Source organism: Juglans regia, chromosome 15, assembly GCF_001411555.2.
Source record: "Juglans regia cultivar Chandler chromosome 15, Walnut 2.0, whole genome shotgun sequence".
Taxonomy (NCBI): domain Eukaryota; kingdom Viridiplantae; phylum Streptophyta; class Magnoliopsida; order Fagales; family Juglandaceae; genus Juglans; species Juglans regia.
The window spans coordinates 2,010,851-2,034,510 of NC_049915.1; the positions used below are offsets into that span (position 1 = coordinate 2,010,851).

Here is a 23,660-nt window from a genome sequence, read left to right on the forward strand (position 1 = left end):
TTTAGTTCGATTGGATAAATTGGAATTCCTTATATTCGACTTTGAAGTAATTTTTATTTTGAGTCACGTTGTATTAAATATATATATATATATATATATATATATCTTCCGTATCCACCACAGATTGCACGCATGATCATTGATTTCCCATAAACTCAATGCCTGCTAATGATCTTCTAGTTAGGGTATATTTTTGGCAGCAAATGCTTTACAAATTAATCTCAACTGTACTACCGGGTATGAATTAATTATAAGCATCATTATTGAGACAACTTAATTTGGGTGTTAATGAAGTTGTCAACTTAATTATAAGCATCATTAATTTGGGAGCTACTTTGTCACTCAGAGTAGCCGCTGCAAGTTGCCGATAGGCAAAAATCATCTTTTCATTTTTTTCAATTTTTTTATTCATATTTTTTTTATCACTTTAAAACATTTTTAAATAATATAGAAAAATGTCAATACACTAATAGTTATTTCCCTAACTATTAAGTAAAGAAAAAAAAAATTAAAATACATGAGGTGTCAAAATAAGGTGTCAAAGTAGTATTTTTCATATATATATATATGTGTGTGTGTGTGTGTGTGTGTGTAAACGCCCGCGCGTGTGAGATCTTTCGTAACGGGAAATACGTACGTACAATTGTTGGAGTTATAGGGGTTGTGAGAGAATATGATTTAATATTATCTAAATCAAAAGATTTGATTTTCATAATTATAAGTCAAAGAGATTTAGGTGCCGTTTGGATAATGAGTTCAGATAAGATAAAATGAGTTGAGATGAAAGTTAAAAGTTGAATGGCTCATGTCAAAGCTCAGTAACACTGTAATGTAGCCCACACAACCAAAACCTTTATAGCTCTCGATCAAGATACATGCGATGGCACATTCAAATTTGCTATATAATATAGAAATTATTTTGAATTATTTTGAGTTTACAGCAATTCTCTTAGAGATCACAAAAGACTACATAAAAAAATTATGAAAAATTTGGGTATAGAATAATGCCCAATTCAAGAAAAGGAATGCCATTGAGAATACTGACCAATTCAACTTATATTGTAGATTGGTAGCATAATCAGCGGGAAATTCAAGTATTATTGTGTATCTAAACAAGACCTAATAAGGGCGTTCGCCGTCGTTATTTCCCGGAGGAGAATAGTTACATGTCACAAATATTCCGCCACTATGACACCTTACCTTGGCACAGCCCAGACTCGTCGTGTCCTTCCAAATAACCTGAGTGTAGTGCCTGCACTCATCCTTCACACACTTGTTGCTCTTATAGTCATAGAATTGCTTCTCATCTACAAACATCTTCACAGCCTCTAATGCTGTAAAGCCACTCCAGCCTGAACATATGTTCTCTGAATACGGCCCGTTTGAATGCTCCAACACGCAGTCCCTCCTCTGGTTAGCATAATTTTGAGCATAGGCTTCAAGGGTCTTGTTCCAAGAAATTGGACCGACACCCACTTCGGCACGAGCTGCATTGTGCGCATCTAGAAAGTCTTGGACGTCAGAGCTTTCAGCTAGAGAAACATGAGCAAGGGTTAACCCCACCAGGCATAGGAATAGGAAAGTCTTGCTTGAGTAGCCCATTCTCAAAGGTATTTCCAGTTCCGGGTCTTGTTTACTAGGTTGAATGGAACATATGGTTGGTTGCGGTATTTATAGGCAATATCTAGTAAATGCTATCTCCCTATTTTTCTCCCTTATGTGTCCCAAATTTCTAATTAATCACAATGCAAATGCTAAAAAAAGCCTCAACCTAATTATATGCAATTTGAAGACACTTCCAGGTCCTGAATTTCAGGTTGTTGGGTGAGAATTGGTCATATCGATGTTGATAGGAAACGTACGGCTTGGCTGATGACCTTTATCTCCCTAGCTATTTTTATCTAATTATATACTATTCCAGACTTCATATTATATACAGTGCTAATAAAAGCTAACTTCAACCCAGATCTTCAACCCAGATAGTTGTCTCAATAACAATTTTTTTTTTTTCCGTTTTTCCCCGACTTTCAAGTTCAGGGAGGGTTGTAATTTTGTCACCTGCCAGAATAAAACACCTTTTTCACATAAATAAGTTATTCTCCCTAAATCCAAGAGCGATATGAGCATCCTCAATGGGTTTTCTAAAACCCATTTTTATGTAAAATTTGAAGGAAAGTTGTCCAAAAGTACTTCCTACGGATGATAAATTTCATATCTTTTTTCAAATTTTCTACAATGTTGCCACTACATGTAGTGTGGATTGTGCACAAATGTAAACATTTTTCTACGTATTTTTTTCTCTTTTCTTGCACTTTTTCTCCCACAAAATATTAAAAAATATAATATATAATTTATACGAATAAAAAATAGATAAGTTGATATATGATTTATTGTAAAAGTCAATATGCAAAATAGAAAAAAAGATTTTGGTGATGTATTTTAAAAAATAGGATGAAAAATCCATTGGGAATGCTCTTAAAAAGGAAAATGCTAAAAGGAGGTTTGGATTCAAAACTCATCCTAATTCATCTCATCCATCTCATCACATCAAATAATTATATCTTTCATAAAATTTTGATAGAAAATACAATAAATAATTCAAGTTTTTAAAATCTTAAAATAAAAATAATATTAAAAAATAATATTATAATAACAATATATTTGAATTTCAACTTTCATCTCATCTCAACTCACTATCAAAACCTCTGCTAAATGTCCCGATAGTGGGTCTCGAGAATGGATGTCAACATTTTTTTTTTAAAAAAAAAATGTTTAAGATAAATAAAAAAAATACAGGAAAAAAAAACACTTGTCTGGAGAATTCCTCAAGAGGATTATCGATGGTTGTTTTGCCACCCTTTATAAAATCACATACAAAAATAAAAAGGTACAGGTTCATGATGCCCGAGTAAAAGATGCAATTACATTTAAGGACCCTGCTATGTCCACCGAGAAAACTCATCGAGGGTTTCTATCGCGCGTGTAATCTTTTTCTTTCATTCTTTTTTATCAAACATTTTTAAAACCCCTTTAAACATTTAAAAATAAATAAAAATACCCAATTCATTAAAAAAATACTTCATTAACTATTAAAGAAAAAAGCACAACAATCGGTACAAATCTTTAGTGGAATTTATAGGTGGGAATATCATTTCCCATATATATTATATATACGATGATCCTGCATCTACCGAGAGTGGCCATGTGGATAATTTTTTTTGTTTATTTTTCAAGTACTTTTTAAGCTCCCTTTAACATTCTTTTTTTTTTTTAAATATAAATTCATTAAAAAATACTTTATTAATCATTGAGTGAAAAAACAAATAAATGAGTACAAAATGTTGGTGGCTATCTCGATAGGAGTTGTGTTTTCCTACATTTAAGAATCAGGAGAATACATTCCCACAAAGCCACAGCCTCATCTGCAATCAAACTACATTATGAATTAATTTTATAGGCAATAAAATATTGAAAAAAAAAATTATACATTTAAATAAAAATATCAGTTTGGATTAAGATTAAATTAATAGTCTTTTTGATTTTCCAATGCGTATTTGTTGTATATTTGAAAAACATCTATCTTGTAAAGTGCTATTTATACGTAAGGGAAACTATCGTCCGGTATCGCCTTGAACAAGATCATTCATATATTTAACTAGGTATCAGAGCATTATTGGCTTACGCCATTTTCGATCCTTATGGCCCTCTCCAAAGATTATGTTGCTACATTCTCATTACCAAACATCACTCCCTTGGTTTCTGTCAGATTAGATGGAACCAACTACCTAAGTTGGACTACACAATTTATCCCTCTGCTACGTAGCCATGATCTGTTGAGCATTGTGGATGGCTTTGAGCCGTGTCCCTCACAGTTTGTCACTGATGATGAAGGCAAACAAAATTCTATCATTAACACTGATTACTTTTTATGGTAGAAAAATGACCAATTCATTTTGGCATGGATAAATGCCACCCTCACAGAGAAGATTTTGTCCACTGTTTATGTCCAAAATACATCTTGCCAAATCTGGACCACCTTGGCAAATAGATTTGCACCTCACTCTTGCTCTAGAATTTCCCACCTTAAACGACACCCCCAAACCTTAAACCAAGGCAACAAGTCATACAATCACTATCTCATTAGTCATTACTGCCAAAAATTGGTCTGACCAGCTTGCAGCTGTAGGGAAACCTGTTGATGAAGAAGATCTAATTTCTAATGTTGTTAGGGGTCTCAATATAGGTTACCATCATTTCATCACTTCACTAAGCTTTGCCACCCATGAGTCCTCCATCACCTTCATTGATTTTCAAACAGAGGTGCTCAACTATGAGCAACTGCTTGAAGCATAACATAAATTGGTCCCACTAGAGAACACCTAAATAGCCTTCTTCTCTCAGAAATCCAGACCCTTTTACAACAACAAAAAACCCAACCAGTATTTTACCAGCAAACCTCCCAATGAACCACGACAGTTTACTACTCCACATTCTGTTGCACAAACAAGAAGTAAAGGTTCTACCAATAGTCCATTCATTTCTAACACCCACCCTCCTTGTCAAATTTGTGGTAGAACAAATCATCAACCACTGGATTGTTATCATCGAATGGACTACTCATATCAAGGAAGACCCCCCCCCCCCCTTCTCAATTGGATGCTATGGTCGCACATACACGTGTTATACAGGAGAATGAGCAACCTCGGTTTCTTGATTGTGGTGCTCATAATCATGTCACCTATGCATTAGATAACCTCACCATACATCAGCAACCATATCAAGGCCCTGCTCAAGTAACTGTTGGCAATGTTGGACATTTGCTTATAAATCACATTGGTTCCTCACTTATCAAAACCAAAAATACTACTTTTTCTATTGTCCAATATATTACATTGTCCTAAAGCTTCTTCTACCATATTATCCATTCAGTGCCTATGTTAAGACAATAATTGCGACTTTGTTCTCACTGCCTCTTTCTTTGTTGTGAAGGATCTGCAGACCAACAAAATACTCCCCCAAGATCCAAGTGAAGCATGCTTATATCCCATTTATCTTCAGCACCTACAAACCAATAAGAAGAAGCACAATTTAGCTTTTACCTCCTCCTTTACTGTTTTCTTAGGAATTACAGCACCTATTCAAACTTGGCATTCCTGATTAGGCCATCCATCAGAGTCTATCATGCGACATCTCACTCATGATTCACTCATCTTTGTATCTGGTTCACACAAGCTAAACAATGTTTGTGAATTTTGTCAAATGGCTAAAAGCGACAAACTTCCTTTCCCTGATTCCTCCCATATGTCCAGTCACCCTCTTGAACTTATTCACTTTGATGTGTGGACCTCTCTCATAATGTCAATCTGTGGCTTTAAATTTATGACATTTTTATTGAGGATTTCTCACAATTTTCATGGATATTTCCTCTTAAACAACTTTCACGAGACCTTCATCCCTGTTATAAAACCTGCTACAATCAGACTTGTGCTTGCTTTGGTAGTTCATCACAACTGGGTGGTCCACCAGCTTGAGATATCTAATGTCTTCTTACATGGCTATCTTGAAGAAGTATATATGGAACAACCCAAAGGGTTTGAGGATAGTCAATTTCCCACTCATGCATGTTGGTTACACACATCCCTTTATGGCTTGAAACAAGCACCACAAGCTTGGTTCTGACGTGTCTCTCAAGGCCTCTTTGAACTTGGCATCATTGGTTCAAATGTCGACACTTCTCTTTTCTACCTACATCGATCCTCTGTCGTTATTCTCATTCTCATCTATGTTGATGATATTTTGGTTGTTAGTAATTCCTCTGATGTAGTTTTAGCTCTCCTACATCAACTCAACTGCCACTTTGCAATCAAAGACTTGGGAGCCCTATCATATTTTCTTGGTATTCAAGTTCACCGCACCCTAGACCATCTCCATCTGCATCAAGGTAAATACATTCTGGTAGGGCTGTAATCGAGTCGAGCCGAGCTGACTCTTGGCTTGCCGAGCTCGGCTCGACTCAAAATACTCGAGGTCAAGATTTATTTTTTTTATTCTTCGTTCGAGCTCGACTCGATAAGCCAAACACTTAACTCGAGCTCGTCCCACAAATGAGTTCGAGTCGAGCCGAGCTCAAGCTCGAGCTCGAATTGTGGATTTTTTTATTTTTTGAATAAGATTTAACAATTAATAAATTACAAAAATGAAAGAAAACTAAAAAAATACAATATTAAGTTTATACAACTAACAAGTAGAATCTCTGTTGAATTATAAAATTTTATAAAATTTATAAATAATTAATATATAACTAGTTGATATTTATCCAAAAAAATAATATATTATATGCCTACATATATTATTAGTACATACAATTAATATGATATCATATATCTATTTCATATATGGTTACCACATACTAGTATATTAAATTATTAAGTTTTATGGACTAATTATTATAAAAATTATAAAATATACTTATGAAGTATATTCACTATATAGACATAAGTAATTAGATTACAAATTTATATTTTATTATAAAAGTGGTTTGCTTATATTATTAGTTACTACATATATATATATATATATATGTGTGTGTGTGTGTGTGTGTATACATAGGGGTATGTAAATAATTATCCATATATGACTGAGTTTTAATCGAGTCGAGCTAACGAGTCGACTCAAGCATAAACGAGCGAGCTTTAATGAGCCGTAGCCAAGTCGAGTCGAGTTTTGTCAGGTATGTGTCATTTACGATTCGAGCGGGTATCTGCTTTCACGAGCGAGCTTTTTTTTCATGAGTCAAGTTCGATTCGAGTTTAACCGAGTGAGTACCGAGCGGGCTATTGAACAGACTGATTCATTTACAGCCCCACATTCTGGACCTCCTTCATGACACCAACATGATTGGTGCTAAACCACTCACAACACCAAGTACCTCGGGTGGAAAACTATCCAAACATATAGGTGTTCCACTCCCTAATCTATAAGTATATCGACACATAGTTGGGGCCTTGCAATATTGCACGTTGACTCGACCTGACATTGCTTACAGTGTCAATCAGTTGTGTCAATTTCTCCACTGCCTGACTTCAGTCTACCTAACAGCAGCCAAGCGGGTACACCGTTATATCGAGGGCACACTCGAATATGGACTCCATTATAGCAAAGGTTCTCAAGCTCCTTTTTTTCTGTGACTCGGATTAGGCTACGAGCCCTGATGATTTCAAATCAACCACAAGGTATTGCATTTTCTTTGGTCCGTGCCTTATTTCTTGGATGGCAAAGAAGCAACTAGTGGTCGCAAGGTCCAGTACTGAGGCGGCATACAGATCTATGGCGCTCATTGTAATTGAACTCTACTAGGTTTGAATGCTCTTCAAAGAGCTTGGTTTTTCTCCTCACTCACTTCCATGTCTGTGGGTTGAAAACCCTTGTGAACGCTCATTATCCTCCAACCCTATATTCCATGCAAGGACAAAACATATAGAGGTCGATTATCACATTATACGGGAGAGGATAATTTAGTGTTATAATCCCCCAAGTTTTCAACCAAGATTTTCATGCACGGTACATCTCCTCCACTTCACAACCTTCGAACATCTTCACAAAAGGCTTGACTTCATCGAAATTTTGCTTACTAAGTGACAAACTCAAGGTTCGACCTCTCACCATCAGCTTGCAGGGGACAAATAACTAGAAGGTTCAAACTTCAGAGTCCAAGTCTATCCAAAACACTGAACCAGAAGATAAAGTTGATAACTCTCACAACAGCTCACTTGCAGACTTTTGAATTTTGTATATATCGTTGCAGTCCAAGATAATATCTATATTTCTGTTGTATATTTGAAAAACATCTAATCTTGTAAAATGCTATTATTACATAATGAAAACTCTCATATGGTATCGTCTTGAACCGGATCATTCATATATTTAACTTCTCTAAATATGCTAATTTAATTACATGGAGTATTTTTTATTTAATAAATTTAACAATTCCTTGCGCATTTTGAAGCTTACGATTTTGTTAGACTAGTTTACATGCCTTAAAGTTGTCGGTCTTGGATGGTTTGTCACATGCATAGATCAAACCGGGATGCGAAGTGCTCAATTCTCTTATTATCTTTACAAGTTTGTGGCTTGAACGTCCAAACTTCCGTAACAATTTCATCTTTCAATCATCCCAAAAACTTGCTGCCTATCATAGCCTTTTGAGGCCAGCCAACCACTCTGGTTGCTAGGCGTTCAAACTCACGTTGATAATCTCGAAGAGATACAGTTTGACGAATCTAAGATATCTCTTTATCAAAGGCCTCGTACTCGGTTGGTCCAAACTGCACAAATATTTCCCGCACAAAGTCTTCCCAGGTAATGAACTTTTCTTCCATCTTTTAGACTCATTAAACCCATTGCCACCGTTGCATTCGCCTCACCTTCTATGTGAAAATAGGATAATCACACTGTACAACCGGGTATGAATTAATTATAAGCATCATTATTGAGACTACTTAATTTGGGTGTTAATGGAGTTGTCAACTTAATTATAATCATCATAAATTTGGGTGCTACTCTGTCGATCAGAGTAGCCCGCTGCAAGTTGCCTATTGGCAAAAATCATTTTTTCCTATTTTTAGATTTTTTTATTCGTATTTTTTTATCATTTTAAAACATTTTTAAATAATATAGAAAAATGTCAATGCACTAATAGTCATTTCCTTAACTAATAAGTAATGAAAAAAAATTAAAATACATGAGGTGTCAAAATAAGGTGTCAAAGTTGTACCTCTGTGTGTGTGTGTGTGTGAGCGCGCGCACGCACGTGTGTGAGATCTTTCGTCACGGGAAATACGTACGTACAATTGTTGGAGTTATAGGAGTTGTGAGAGAATTTGATTTGATATTATCTAAATCAAAAGATTTGATTTTCATAATTATAAGTCAAAGAGATTTAGGTGCCGTTTGGATAATGAGTTCAGATGAGATAAAATGAGTTGAGATGAAAGTTAAAAGTTGAATGGCTCATGTCAAAGCCCACTAACGTTGTAATGTAGCCCACACAACCAAAACCTTTATAGCTCTCGATCAAGATACATGCGATGGCACATTCAAATTTGCTATATAATATAGCGATTATTTTGAATTATTTTGTGTTTACAGCAATTCTCTTAGAGATCACAAAAGACTACATAAAAAAATTATGAAAAATTTGGGTATAGAATAATGCCCAATTCAAGAAAAGGAATGCCATTGAGAATACTGACCAATTCAACTTATATTGTAGATTGGTAGCATAATCAGCGGGAAATTCAAGTATTATTGTGTATCCAAACAAGACCTAATAAGGGCGTTCGCCGTCGTTATTTCCCGGAGGAGAATAGTTACATGTCACAAATATTCCGCCACTATGACACCTTACCTTGGCACAGCCCAGACTCGTCGTGTCCTTCCAAATAACCTGAGTGTAGTGCCTGCACTCATCCTTCACACACTTGTTGCTCTTATAGTCATAGAATTGCTTCTCATCTACAAACATCTTCACAGCCTCTAATGCTGTAAAGCCACTCCAGCCTGAACATATGTTCTCTGAGTACGGCCCGTTTGAATGCTCCAACACGCAGTCCCTCCTCTGGTTAGCATAATTTTGAGCATAGGCTTCAAGGGTCTTGTTCCAAGAAATTGGACCGACACCCACTTCGGCACGAGCTGCATTGTGCGCATCCAGAAAGTCTTGGACGTCAGAGCTTTCAGCTAGAGAAACATGAGCAAGGGTTAACCCCACTAGGCATAGGAATAGGAAAGTCTTGCTTGAGTAGCCCATTCTCAAAGGTATTTCCAGTTCCGGGTCTTGTTTATTAGGTTGAATGGAACATATGGTTGGTTGCGGTATTTATAGGCAATATCTAGTAAATGCTATCTCCCTATTTTTCTCCCTTATGTGTCCCAAATTTCTAATTAATCACAATGCAAATGCTAAAAAAAGCCTCAACCTAATTATATGCAATTTGAAGACACTTCCAGGTCCTGAATTTCAGGTTGTTGGGTGAGAATTGGTCATATCAATGTTGATAGGAAACGTACGACTCGGCTGATGACCTTTATCTCCCTAGCTATTTTTTTCTAATTATATACTATTCCTGACTTCATATTATATACAGTGCTAATAAAAGCAAACTTCCAGATCTTCAACCCAGATAGTTGTCTTAATAACATTTTTTTTTTCCTTTTTTCTCCGACTTTCAAGTTCAGGGATGGTTGTAATCTTGTCACGTGCCAGAATTAAACACCTTTTTCACATAAACATGTTATTCTCCCTAAATCCTAGAGTGATATGAGCATCCTCAATGGGTTTTGTAAAACCCATTTTTATGTAAAATTTGAAGGAACGTTGTCCAAAAGTATTTCCAACGGATGATACAATTCATATCTTTTTTCAAATTTTCTACAGTGTTGCCACTACATGTAGTGTGGACTGTGCACAAATGTAAACATTTTTCTACGTATTTTTTTTCTCTTTTCTTGTACTTTTTCTCCCACAAAATAATAAAAAATATAATATATAATTGATACGAATAAAAAATAGATAAGTGGATATATGGTTTATTGTAAAAGTCAATATGTAAAATAGAAAAAAAGGATTTTGGTGATGTATTTTAAAAAATAGGATGAAAAATCTATTGGAAATGCTCTTAAAAAGGAAAATGCTAAAGGACGTTCGGATTCAAAACTCATCCTAATTCCTCTCATCCATCTCATCTCATCTAATCATTATATCTTTCATAAAAGTTTTATAGAAAATACAATAAATAATTCAATTTCTTAAAATTTTAAAACAAAAATAATATTATAATAATAATTTATTTGAATTTCAACTTTCATCTCATCTCAACTCACTATCAAAACCTCTGCTAAATGTCCCAATAGTGGGTCTCGAGAATGGGTCTCAACACTTTTTTTTTTGCTTAGTGATAAAGAAATTTTTTTTAATGATGATGAGATTTTTTTTAAAAAAAATGTTTAATATAAATAAAAAAAATACAGGAAAAAAAAAACCCTTGTCAGGAGAATTCCTCGATAGAAATTATCGATGGTTGTTGTGCCACCCTTTATAAAATCACATGCAAAAATAAAAAGGTACAGGTTCATGATGCCCGAGTAAAAGATGCAATTACATTTAAGGACTCTGCTACGTCCACCGAGAAAACTCATCGAGGGTTTCTATCGCGAGCGTAATCTTTTTCTTTCATTCTTTTTTTTCAAACATTTTTAAAACCCCTTTAAACATTTAAAAATAAATAAAAATACCCAATTCATTAAAAAATACTTCATTAACTATTAAAGAAAAAAACACAACAATCAGTACAAATCTTTAGTGGAATTTGTAAGGCCCAGTCTCTTTCCTTTTGAGGCCCGGACCGTGTTTGAGTGCCCAACCCGTTTCTTGGAGGTGTACGAACGACGTCGTTCGGGGTGAGTATTTTCTTCCTCAGCTCCCGAATTCCTTTCCCTCTCTTTCTCATTTCTGTTTTGTTCTTTCAGTGTTCTTCCTCTTTCCCCCCAACCGCATCTCTCTCTCCCACGTTTCTCATTTCATTTCGGTTTCATTTTATTTTCTTGAAGTGGGTTCCGATTCTCATGCCCTAAACCTCCTCAAGTTCGGTTTCTCTCATGCGCTGCATCTAGTTCGGTGGGTTACCGTCTACTGCATTTCTTCTTCCTCTCCATTTGCATTTTGGTTCTCCTTCTGCGAGTTAGCGAGCATCATTTCTCATCCCTCCATTTTCGATTGGTAAGGGTTCTATTTTCATTCCTTTAATTTTTGGATTACTTATGCTGTGAAAACGTGCGGATGTTCTTCTTAGCATTTGTTGGTCTTCCTCATCTGTTTTCTTTTCACTTGCAGGTCAGCCCATAAGCCTCCATTTCGGTTCTTTCTCTTAGTTTTCCTACTATTTTCGACTCATACTTGTGTTTTATTTCCATAGGTTTTCCTTTTTGGTTTGGTCATTCACTGCTCCGTGTACTATATTGTTGTTGTGCTCTATTTTGCCATAAAAGCCGTAAGCTTCTTTCATGAATTGGTGATTTTGGTGCTTGCCGTGTGTGCGTCCTCTGTTGCTGCTTGTTGTTTCTCAGTTTCTTTGGGTAGGTCCTTGCCATTTTCTTCTCTTGATTTTTCTTGTCTTGTGGGAGTTTAAGAGGGAAATACACGTGTTTGTGTTACTCGTTTTTGTGGAATAATATTAGGTGTTTTACCAACTTGCCTTCTTTGGAGCATAAGAGTTTATTTTTTTTGTTTGTTTTGTTGGATTAGTGCTCTAGAAATGTTAGAAGGGTACGTTCTCTTGACGAGTGCAGTTCAATATTTTTTAGGAAGTGTTGGGTTTTGATTTCGGTTGTGGAGTTATGAATGGAAAGAAATGTGCACTGTGTAGTGTTGTTTTGGGTTAAATTGTTGGTGATTGTTTGGGATTACGAGCTGTTGGAATAAGTGTGAGTTATTGGAATTTGAATTGGCATTGGTCTTGATGCTTGTATTGGACAATACTGAGTTTGGTATAGAATATTTTGGGTCGAAGTGAAGGCTGTCCGGATTGTTATTTGGCTGTTTGAGTTTGATTAAACTTACTGAATTATGGTCTAGAGTTTGGATCTTCAGTTGTTTATGACCAATTTTGTATTGTTGGACTTTAATATTTAGTTTATATTATTTTTATGAATAGGTGACGGGACAGATAGAGACCGTATTCAAGTCATAGATAATACGCTACAGGAGTCAGGTAAGCGGGGTTCCTATGCTAGGCCTTACACGAATTATTGAGACTGAGGTTGATTTTCAGAAAACTTTGCATATTTTTGTGGTGAAATGAGAATTTGGAAAAAACAAAACCAACATCGGTCTTTTATTTGCATATTCATGAAATCTGTATGAAAAATAGAAAAATATGTTCTGACATGCATTATGTAGACATGAGCTAAATTCTGTCATGTGGTTACTGAAATTTGAAAAATGAGCGATATTGAGAATATGAAAAGTTGTGCATGTATTTAGAAAGATGTTCTGGCTTTTGTGTTCAGTGTGTGTAAACTGTCTGATTCTGTTTTGGTACTCTGTATTATTTTGATATAACATCTGAAAACCTTTGGCATGGTGTACTGGTTTTCATATCTGACTCTGTCTCTGCTCTGCTCTGTTATGTTCTGCTCTGTTTGGATTGGTACCAACTTCTTTGTCTCTGAGTGCACCCACTTTGAAAACAAAGTGGTTTTATTGTGGTCATTCTTGTGTGCACACTCGGGGCTCCGAGAAGAATAAAGGAAAGATTTCACCTCTGTCTCTGCTTGGTTTGGCCATCGGGGTTAGCACAACCCTACCACGGGGGTGAAACATGGTCTCTGCTCTGTTTGATGCTCTGTTTTTTATCTGATGATGATACTCAGTTTATGTTATGCCAAAGTATTACGGGTTTTACTTGTCTTAAAACCATCGCTCCATTACTTTTGTTAAAACATGTTGTTCCGTATGATAACTCTGTGAAATATTTTGTTTTGCATATTGTATTTTATAAATGCTCATGTTTGCACGCTAGCATATGACTCCTGCTTACTGAATTGCTGATAACTCACCCCCTATCCTGATAATATTTTTCAGATGATGTGGAGAGTCCAAATGAGGACTTGGATTAGATTGGTGAACGTATTTAAGCTGAGGAGTTGTGGTTAGAAGAAGGACTTCTGATGTTCTTAGTTTTAATGTCTTTGAGTTTTAATTATGGGTTTAGTAGGACCTATGGTTTTATCAGTTTGGTATGTTACTATTACCGGGAGATTATGGACCCTTTGATTTATTAATATTGCATTAAAGATTGTGTGGATTTTGTAATGAGATTATTTAGAAGATATGAGATTGATTTCACTTATGAAGTCTTTGGAGATTATTCTTTGGATGTGTTGGGAGGGAGACATGTTTATGAGTGAAAAGTAGTAATTCTCCAAGTCACCCGAGTTTGGGGCGTTACAGAATTTATAGGTGGGAATATTACTTCCCATATATATTATATATACGATGATGCTGCATCTACCGAGAGTGGCCATGTGGATAAATATTTCTGTTTATTTTTAAAGTGCTTTTTAAACTCCCTTTAACATTCTTTTTTTTTTTAAATATAAATTCATTAAAAAATACTTTATTAATCATTGAGTGAAAAAATAAATAAATAAGTACAAAATGTTGGTGGCTATCTCGATAGGAGTTGTGTTTTCCTACATTTAAGAATCAGGAGAATACATTCCAACAAAGCCACAGCCTCATCAGCAATCAAACTATATTATGAATTAGCGTTATAGGCAATAAAATATTGAAAAAAAAAATTATACATTTAAATAAAATATCAGTTTGGATTAAGATTAAATTAATAGTTTTTTTGATTTTCCAATGCGTATTTGTTTGTTTTCTTAACTTATGCCATTTTAGTCTTCTCCACTCAAACAAAACTTACGAGATTTCTCATCACTAACATAGAAATAAAGCAGAGTAAGGGATAGAAGATCAAGTTGCTTAACCAAAATTTTATTTATTGCATAATATCTATAGTTAAACAGAAGGTTCAAGTTCCAGAGCCCAAGTCTATCCAAAACACTGAACCTGAAAATAAAGTTGATAACTCTCACAACAGCTCACTTGCTGACTTTTGAATATTGCGCTCATTATCATTGTAATCCAAGATAATATATATCTTTATGTTGTATATTTGAAAAACATCTATCTTGTAAAGTGCTATTTATACATAATGGAAACTATCGTCTGGTATCGCCTTGAACAAGATCATTCATATATTTAACTTGGTATCGGAGGATTATTGGCTTACACCATTTTCGATCCTTATGGCCCTCTCCAAAGATTATGCTGCTACATTCTCATTACCAAACATTACTCCCTTGGTTTCTGTCAGATTAGATGGAACCAAGTTCCAACTACCTAAGTTAGACTACACAATTTATCCCTCTACTACGTAGCCATGATCTGTTGAGCATTGTGGATGGCTTTGAGCCTTGTCCCTCACAGTTTGTCGCTAATGATGAGGGCAAACAAAATTCTATCATTAACACTGATTACTTTTTGTGGCAGAAAAATGACCAATTCATTTTGGCATGGATAAATGCCAACCTCACAGAGAAGATTTTGTCCACTGTTTATGTACAAAATATATCTTGCCAAGTCTGGACCACCTTGGCAAATAGATTTGCACCTCACTCCTGCTCTAGAATTTCCCACCTTAAACGACAACGCCAAACCTTAAACCAAGCCAACAAGTCATACAATGACTATCTCATTAGTCATTATTGCCAAAAATTGGTATGACCAGCTTGTAGGGCTGTACAGAAGTCGACAGCACCGGCCGCCACCGACGCGAACCGACCGGCCGCATCAGGAACCGGCCGGAACCGGTGGAGAACCAGTCGGCGTGCGGTGGAAATTTCAAGAAACCGATGTTCAGCAGTTCGGTCTCTGTTTGAAGCTGGACCGGACCGCTGAACTGACCGATATAATAACATCCTTTTTTTTTTTAATATACCCTTATCAAAACGGCATCGTTCCACTTAAGTTTAAGTTGAACGGCGCCGTTTTAGTTAATAAGTACTGCAATTGATACTGGAAACGACGCCGTTTGGCATTAAACCAAACGTCGTCATTTTATTAAGGACGTAAGAAAAAAATAATAAGTCTGAAACGACGCCGTTCCACTTAAACTTAAGTGAAACGGCGTCATTTCGTTAAGAGTATTCTTCTTCTTCCCCGATCTTCTTCTTCCCGAACTCTCCTCTGTAACCCTCTCTCTCTCTCTCTTCTGTAACTCTCTCTCTTCTTATGCATCTCTCCCTCTCTCATTCTCTCTCATAATTATCTCACTAGAACCGCCAAAGAACCGACACCGACCGAGAACCGACAGAGAACTGCCTCGATCGGTGTCCTCCTCGCCATCAACCGGTTACGGTCGGCACCACATCCATTTTTCCAGACGTCGGTCGGCGTCGGTTTTGCCCAAAAACCGCGCCGACGACGTCGGTTTTCACCCCTACCAGCTTGCAGTTGTAGCGAAACCTGTAGATGAAGAAGATCTAATTTCTTATGTTGTTGGGGGTCTCAATAGCTCTCGATCAAGATACATGCGATGGCACATTCAAATTTGCTATATAATATAGCGATTATTTTGGATTATTTTGTGTTTACAGCAATTCTCTTAGAGATCACAAAAGACTACATAAAAAAATTATGAAAAATTTGGGTATAGAATAATGCCCAATTCAAGAAAAGGAATGCCATTGAGAATACTGACCAATTCAACTTATATTGTAGATTGGTAGCATAATCAGCGGGAAATTCAAGTATTATTGTGTATCCAAACAAGACCTAATAAGGGCGTTCGCCGTCGTTATTTCCCGGAGGAGAATAGTTACATGTCACAAATATTCCGCCACTATGACACCTTACCTTGGCACAGCCCAGACTCGTCGTGTCCTTCCAAATAACCTGAGTGTAGTGCCTGCACTCATCCTTCACACACTTGTTGCTCTTATAGTCATAGAATTGCTTCTCATCTACAAACATCTTCACAGCCTCTAATGCTGTAAAGCCACTCCAGCCTGAACATATGTTCTCTGAGTACGGCCCGTTTGAATGCTCCAACACGCAGTCCCTCCTCTGGTTAGCATAATTTTGAGCATAGGCTTCAAGGGTCTTGTTCCAAGAAATTGGACCGACACCCACTTCTGCACGAGCTGCATTGTGCGCATCCAGAAAGTCTTGGACGTCAGAGCTTTCAGCTAGAGAAACATGAGCAAGGGTTAACCCCACTAGGCATAGGAATAGGAAAGTCTTGCTTGAGTAGCCCATTCTCAAAGGTATTTCCAGTTCCGGGTCTTGTTTATTAGGTTGAATGGAACATATGGTTGGTTGCGGAATTTATAGGGAATATCTAGTAAATGCTATCTCCCTATTTTTCTCTCTTATGTGTCCCAAATTTCTAATTAATCACAATGCAAATGCTAAAAAAAGCCTCAACCTAATTATATGCAATTTGAAGACAATTCCAGGTCCTGAATTTCAGGTTGTTGGGTGAGAATTGGTCATATCGATGTTGATAGGAAACGTACGGCTTGGCTGATGACCTTTATCTCCCTAGCTATTTTTATCTAATTATATACTATTCCAGACTTCATATTATATACAGTGCTAATAAAAGCTAACTTCCAGATCTTCAACCCAGATAGTTGTCTTAATAACAGTTTTTTTTTCCGTTTTTCTCTGACTTTCAAGTTCAGGGATGGTTGTAATTTTGTCACGTGCCAGAATTAAACACCTTTTTCACATAAACAAGTTATTCTCCCTAAATCCAAGAGTGATATGAGCATCCTCAATGGGTTTTGTAAAACCCATTTTTATGTAAAATTTGAAGGAACGTTGTCCAAAAGTACTTCCAACGGATGATACAATTCATATCTTTTTTCAAATTTTCTACAGTGTTGTCACTACATGTAGTGTCGACTGTGCACAAATGTAAATATTTTTCTACGTATTTTTTTCTCTTTTCTTGTACTTTTTCTCCCACAAAATATTAAAAAATATAATATATAATTTGTACGAATAAAAAATAGATAAGTTGATATATAGTTTATTGTAAAAGTCAATATGTAAAATAGAAAAAAAAGGATTTTGGTGATGTATTTTAAAAAATAGGATGAAAAATCCATTGGAAATGCTCTTAAAAAGGAAAATGTTAAAGGAGGATTGGATTCAAAACTCATCGTAATTCATCTCACCCATCTCATCTCATCTAATTATTATATCTTTCATAAAAGTTTTATAGAAAATACAACAAATAATTCAATTTTTTAAAATCTTAAAACAAAAATAATATTATAATAATAATTTATTTGAATTTAAACTTTCATCTTATCTCAACTCACTATCAAATGGGTCTCAACACTTTGTTTTTACTTAGTGAAAAAGAAATGTTTTTTAATGAAGATGAGATTTTTTTAAAAAAAAAAATGTTTAAGATAAATAAAAAAAAATATAGGAAAAAAAAAACACTTGTCAGGAGAATTCCTCGAGAGGAATTATCGATTGTTGTTGTGCCACCCTTTATAAAATCACATACAAAAATAAAAAGGTACAAGTTCATGATGCCCGAGTAAAATATGCAATTACATTTAAGGACCCTGCGACATCCAATGAGAAAACTCATCGAGAGTTTCTATCGCGAGTGTAATCTTTTTCTTTCATTCTTTTTTGTCAAACATTTTTAAAACCCCTTTAAACATTTAAAAATACTTCATTAACTATGAAAGAAAAAAACACAACAATCGTTACAAATCCTTAGTCGAATTTATAGGTGGGAATATCTTTTCCCATATATATTATATATACGATGATGCTGCGGCCATGTGGATAAATTTGTTTGTTTATTTTTCAAGTACTTTCTAAACTCCCTTTTAACATTTTTTTTAAAAAAAATAGAAATTCATTAAAAAATACTTTATTAATCATTGAGTGAAAAATTAAATAAATAAGTACAAAATGTTGGTGGCTATCTCGGTAGGAGTTGTGTTTTCCTACATTTAAGAATCAGGAGAATACATTCCAACAAAGCCACAGCCTCATGAGCAGTCAAACTATATTATGAATTAGCGTTATAGGTAATAAAATATTGAAAAAAAAAATTATATATTTAAATAAAATATCAGTTTGGATTAAGATTAAATTAATAGTCTTTTAGATTTTCCAATGCGTATTTGTTTGTTTTCTTCAACTTATGCCATTTTAGTCTTCTCCACTCAAACAAAACTTACGAGATTTCTCATCACTAACATAGAAATAAAGGAGAGTAAGGGATAGAAGATCGAGTTGCTTAACCAAAATTTTATTTATTGCATAATATTTCAGAATATGCTAATTGAATTACATAAAATATTTTTTATTTAACAAATTTGACAATCCTTGCGCATTTTGCAACTTAAGACTTTGCTAGACTAGTTTACCTGCCTTAAAGTTGTCGATCTTGACGATCTTTCACATGCAGAGATCTAACCGAGAAGCGAAGTGCTCAATTCTCTCATCTTCACAGGTTTCTCATACAGATCAATTGCAGAATGTTCAGAGATTTATAGCAAAAACCAGTATAAGTTTGAGAGTAACTCTGGACAGACAGAACTTGAAGTCCGAAGAGAAAATAGGCTTGAGGCAGATCAATTACCCAATAAAGCTGCTTTCTTTCTTAGCTTTTTTTTTTTTTTTTTTTTTTATGAGTAGGGGGATTCCTCTCATTTATGATTAAAAGATTTTCAATATATATGTTAAAACTGTAATGGGATGCTGCAGCGATTTGAGGTTCTAGATTTGCTTGCTGCTGAACTGATATACATGAACAGGAAAACAACTCCACACTTTCAGCTGAATGCAGTTTTTACATAAACATGGGAAAGCCGTAGAACTAAACAACTGAAGGCAATGTCAGGTCATACCGACAGTAACTATTTGTCTTTCCAAGTTGTACGAGCTTCTTAGCTTCCTTCATTTTGGACTCCATGACCAGTCCATCCACCACCAGCTGCAATAACGAAACATCAACCAAGAAACTTCTTCTGAAAATTTCCTTGCACAGTTCAAAAGCGAGGCCCAGCTCACCCTTCTCACAAATATAGGGAACAACTATCTCGAAAGTCATTTTACCTGGGGCACCCTTTCTCTCTCCTATATTATCGTACCACCACTTAGCTTCCTCCAAGTTTCCCTCGTTAACATATCCTTCAATCACAGCGTTGAAACTTAACGAGTTGGGCTTGACTTCTCTGGTCTTCATTTCTTCCATTAACTCGACTGCCACTTTGGTTTTCTTCTGTGATGCCAATCCAATCAACTTTGCATTATAGCTCCTAATGTCAGGATCAATGTTCTTCTTCTTCATTCTATCCCATGTGTTTTCACCATCCAAAAAACGACCCTTTCCGTATAACCCATTCAAAAGCGTATTGAAAGTAAACAAATCTGGCTCCACACCATGCGTCTCCAACTCATCTAGCATTGAAACCGCCGAATCAAACCAACCCATGTGACAAAATGCCTTAATAACTGTATTATAGGAGACCAAATCTGGTTCTATGGACAGTTTCATTGGCAACTCCTTAAAAAGCTCATTAACCAAATCAAACTTCTTCGAGTTCAGACAAGCTCCTAAAAGTGCATTGAACGATAGAACAGTCTGGCTGCAACTTCGCTCGGGCATTTCATCAAACACTCTTTTGGCATGATAGAACATGCCTGATTTTCCGTATAATGAGATTAGCCGGACCGTGAAGCCTTCTTTAGAGATATCCTCATACTTCTTTTGCTCTTCAAGGATCTCTTCGATCCATCTGAAGCGTTTTGCCTTGGCGAGCCGGCGGACCGTGTCTTCATAAATACCAGCTCGGGTGCGAAAACGACTAAGCTCGGAGTACTTCTTGAACTTGTGGACGAGGAGCTCGAGGCTGCGTTCTCTGTAAAGATCATTTGCAATGGATTTTATGCTAGTTGTGGATTCAGGTTGGAGGACAGTGGAGAAAGAGCGGCGAACAATGCCAGAAAACCACATCGTTAGTGCTTGCTGGGGAGTTTTGGGGTTGGAAGAGGACGGAAGGAGCGAAAATGAGGAAAGGATTTCGGCTATTTCTCTCTCTTCTTTTTAATCACGATTCTCTTAACTATATAATCTAAGGATAAATACTTTTAATTCACAAAAATAATCTAAGGATTACTATATCATCGTGATTTCATAAAAATAAATTTATAGACAGACATAATTTAATGTTATACATCATATTATAAAAGGACGTTGTTACGTCCGCAGCGAAATTCTCTACCTAACACTTCAACTCTTTTTTTTATTTTTTTTTTACTTTTTCCTTCACCATTTTTTTAAAGTATTAGATATTTTTTTTAAATAAAAAAAAATAACATATTCATTTAAAAATATTTACTTAATCATTAAGTAAAAAAAATTCGGTAGAAGATTTCGGTAAAAATCTTTTGTGGGCATAGTATTTTTTATTATAAAATAAATTTTATTGTAAAATAAATTTAATGTATAAGTAAAGCTATATCAGCTTAAGAGTTAACTTTTGTGAAACTTATTTATGCTTCACTCCCTACGGCACGTCTCTAGTTTGTATTTACTATTCGAAATCCTCTCTTCAAAATTCAAACAGTAAAAATTAGATATATTAGATGTTAAAATCACCTCAACTAATTTCAAACCAATTATTTATAGGATCTTCTATAGTTGAAAGTTAAACTCAGTTTAACCTACTTCATATATTCAAACACGTATCTCAATTTATTTCATATATTCAAATACATTTCAATAGAATTCACAAAATATTATTATTCAAAAAAAATCTGAGACCATCTAATAATCCAAACGATACCGGTTTATAATGGCAATATACGCTTGAGATCAACTTGAGCTATAAATATGGTAACTCTAGAGTAGAATAAATTAGTACCTAACAAAATTTTATAATATTTATTGGCCAATTAATAAAATCTAAGAAAATTACTAGAATAATTATAAATATTATCGAAATCACTTTTTATGTATTTATATAGATAAAAAAATAAATATTTTAGTCACAAAATAATTACATAAAAATAAACTACAAATTGATATGACTTAATATGATACATTAAATTATAAAATAAACTTAACGAATCTCATAAAACTATGTTAATTTATAAATTTACTTTCGGAAAATTTATGTGTATGTAATCGTTCTCATACAAAAATAATGGGCCGAGTTGACCAGAGACACGGGGAAACAGAGTCGAGTTGGTAATAACAAAGTTACAAACACCACACCAATGCCATCATGTGCCCAGTGCCCACCCAGAAACATTCTCCATTGCTCCCAAACAACAAGACTTATAACCTCATTATATATTGGTGTGAAAATAACAAATTCATGCACAACAAACAAAATACAAAGGGGAAAAAAGGGACCCATAACCACAGACAAAAAGGGGGAATTGATCCAGTTGATCATTTTCAAAACCTGTTCATGAATCAAGGCAGAAGATAAGTGTAGAAAGAAAGAGAAAAAAAATGCTATGAACACCGTGCAATATGCTGACACACTCAAATCTACAGAAAGATGAAACAATCCAAGGAGATAAGAGGATTGTCAATGTCCTCCTCCATGGGAATGGAGTCCATGTCATGATCGGAGACTGCTTTTCCAACTGCAGCTTCATCGATTTTGGAACCAACTCTGTGGATTTGCATCTCCCTATTCCTCAAATAAGGGCGTGGACGGCTTGAATTGTTGCTTGGACTTGCTGGCCTAAGTGTTTCCTTCCTCAGAGATGATGGCACAGAACTTACTGTATTAGACCTCGAGCCAACCATACGCTTTGAATGACTTTCTATAGGTGTGTTTGTCAAAAATGATCCATATCTATCACCATTGTATCTCCAGCTTGGAGAAGGTGACCTCTGAATTCTGTTTGGTACAGAATATGCAGGACTCGACCCCTCGGTCTCCCTCCGAAAACTCTTCTGCCGTGGTAGAGGTGTTGGTGAGCTTGACCGGACTCTCTTCTGTGGTGTAGAGCTAGCAACCTTCTTTGGGATTGAATGTTTCACCGGTGCCACCCTTGGTTTTGACACCAAGTCTGGCTTTTGGGCATAAACTTTAGCAGGCGAGAACAAAATAGCATTTTCCCTGATTGAATTGATACGTACAATATGTGGATTCTCCTTAACACACGACCACAAGAACTCATTGGAGAACGATCTGTCTTTCGAGCTCAAGACCGAAGATGCACTAGATGACAAGGATGAGCACGAGCTCGCAGTGGTGCTACCGGCGGTGCAAGAGAGGGAAGAAGTGGAAGAGGTTGAAGTAGGAGGGGAAGGGGGAGAAGGAGAAATCTTGTTGGAGTACTGATGAGGAACGGAAGTTTTAGGAGCTTGTGAAATCACAAGCTTGTCTTGGACATGCTTAAACTCTTCAAGGGAATGTTTCTTGGGTCTGCATGTGCTAATGCAAGAACCCATTTTGATGGATTTTGATTCAGATGCTAGCAAACGATCGAGAAAAATGAGTACTACAGGCCTGCATGTAGAACAAAGTGACAAATTTATATATACAAAAGCCTTAGATATGTATTTGAAAATGGAAAGGGAAAAAAAGTGGAAGGATGGCTTTTACTTTTCAGACAGTTTGAATTTGGTTGCCGGGTATGAAACCCGTTGTACAACGGTTGTCTTGTGTAGGGGGGGAATGATGCTGGCTGATAAACTTTTATCATTTCCCAGGCTCATTGTATTTTAGGAAGAGCCACTTTTCCTTCGAGTTTTAGAGGCTTCGTATATGTGATGTGGGCTTATCAAGGCTTCGGCTATGCTTCATTATAACTGTTACGTCAGCCCATTTCTCAAGGTAACTGAACCTTAGCCCGTTCTGCTGCAGCCTTAACATCCAAGTCGGACTATTTAATTTTTCTAACCTGTTAAATGGTTGGATATTGAGAAGAGTAATGGCAGGTAAAAATTTAGGATGTGTTGAAAATATTTATTTTTTCTTTTAAAAAAATAGAATGCGCAAATCACATTCAGTCTTTTTGAAAAGAAATG

General features: G+C 35.7%; 5 protein-coding genes across 5 annotated transcripts; all 5 read right to left on the reverse strand.

Moving 5' to 3' along the window:
• Positions 1-949: 949 nt before the first annotated feature.
• On the reverse strand, positions 950-1,648 carry LOC109008215 (basic form of pathogenesis-related protein 1-like). Its single transcript, XM_018988227.2, has one exon. The coding sequence runs from the start codon at positions 1,600-1,602 to the stop codon at positions 1,120-1,122; it is 483 nt and encodes a 160-aa protein (XP_018843772.1). The 5' UTR covers positions 1,603-1,648; the 3' UTR covers positions 950-1,119.
• A 7,390-nt stretch (positions 1,649-9,038) lies between these two features.
• On the reverse strand, positions 9,039-9,947 carry LOC109008250 (basic form of pathogenesis-related protein 1-like). The gene has a single exon (XM_018988269.2). It carries the CDS (start codon positions 9,806-9,808, stop codon positions 9,326-9,328), a length of 483 nt encoding a protein of 160 aa, XP_018843814.1. The 5' UTR covers positions 9,809-9,947; the 3' UTR covers positions 9,039-9,325.
• Positions 9,948-16,229: 6,282 nt separating this feature from the next.
• On the reverse strand, positions 16,230-16,928 carry LOC109008252 (basic form of pathogenesis-related protein 1-like). The gene has a single exon (XM_018988271.2). It carries the CDS (start codon positions 16,880-16,882, stop codon positions 16,400-16,402), a length of 483 nt encoding a protein of 160 aa, XP_018843816.1. The 5' UTR covers positions 16,883-16,928; the 3' UTR covers positions 16,230-16,399.
• A 2,067-nt stretch (positions 16,929-18,995) lies between these two features.
• Positions 18,996-20,725, reverse strand: LOC109008251 (pentatricopeptide repeat-containing protein At3g13160, mitochondrial-like). The gene has a single exon (XM_035685726.1). The coding sequence runs from the start codon at positions 20,619-20,621 to the stop codon at positions 19,482-19,484; it is 1,140 nt and encodes a 379-aa protein (XP_035541619.1). The 5' UTR covers positions 20,622-20,725; the 3' UTR covers positions 18,996-19,481.
• A 1,441-nt stretch (positions 20,726-22,166) lies between these two features.
• On the reverse strand, positions 22,167-23,081 carry LOC109008216 (endochitinase A-like). The gene has a single exon (XM_018988228.2). The coding sequence runs from the start codon at positions 23,079-23,081 to the stop codon at positions 22,167-22,169; it is 915 nt and encodes a 304-aa protein (XP_018843773.1).
• Positions 23,082-23,660: the final 579 nt, after the last annotated feature.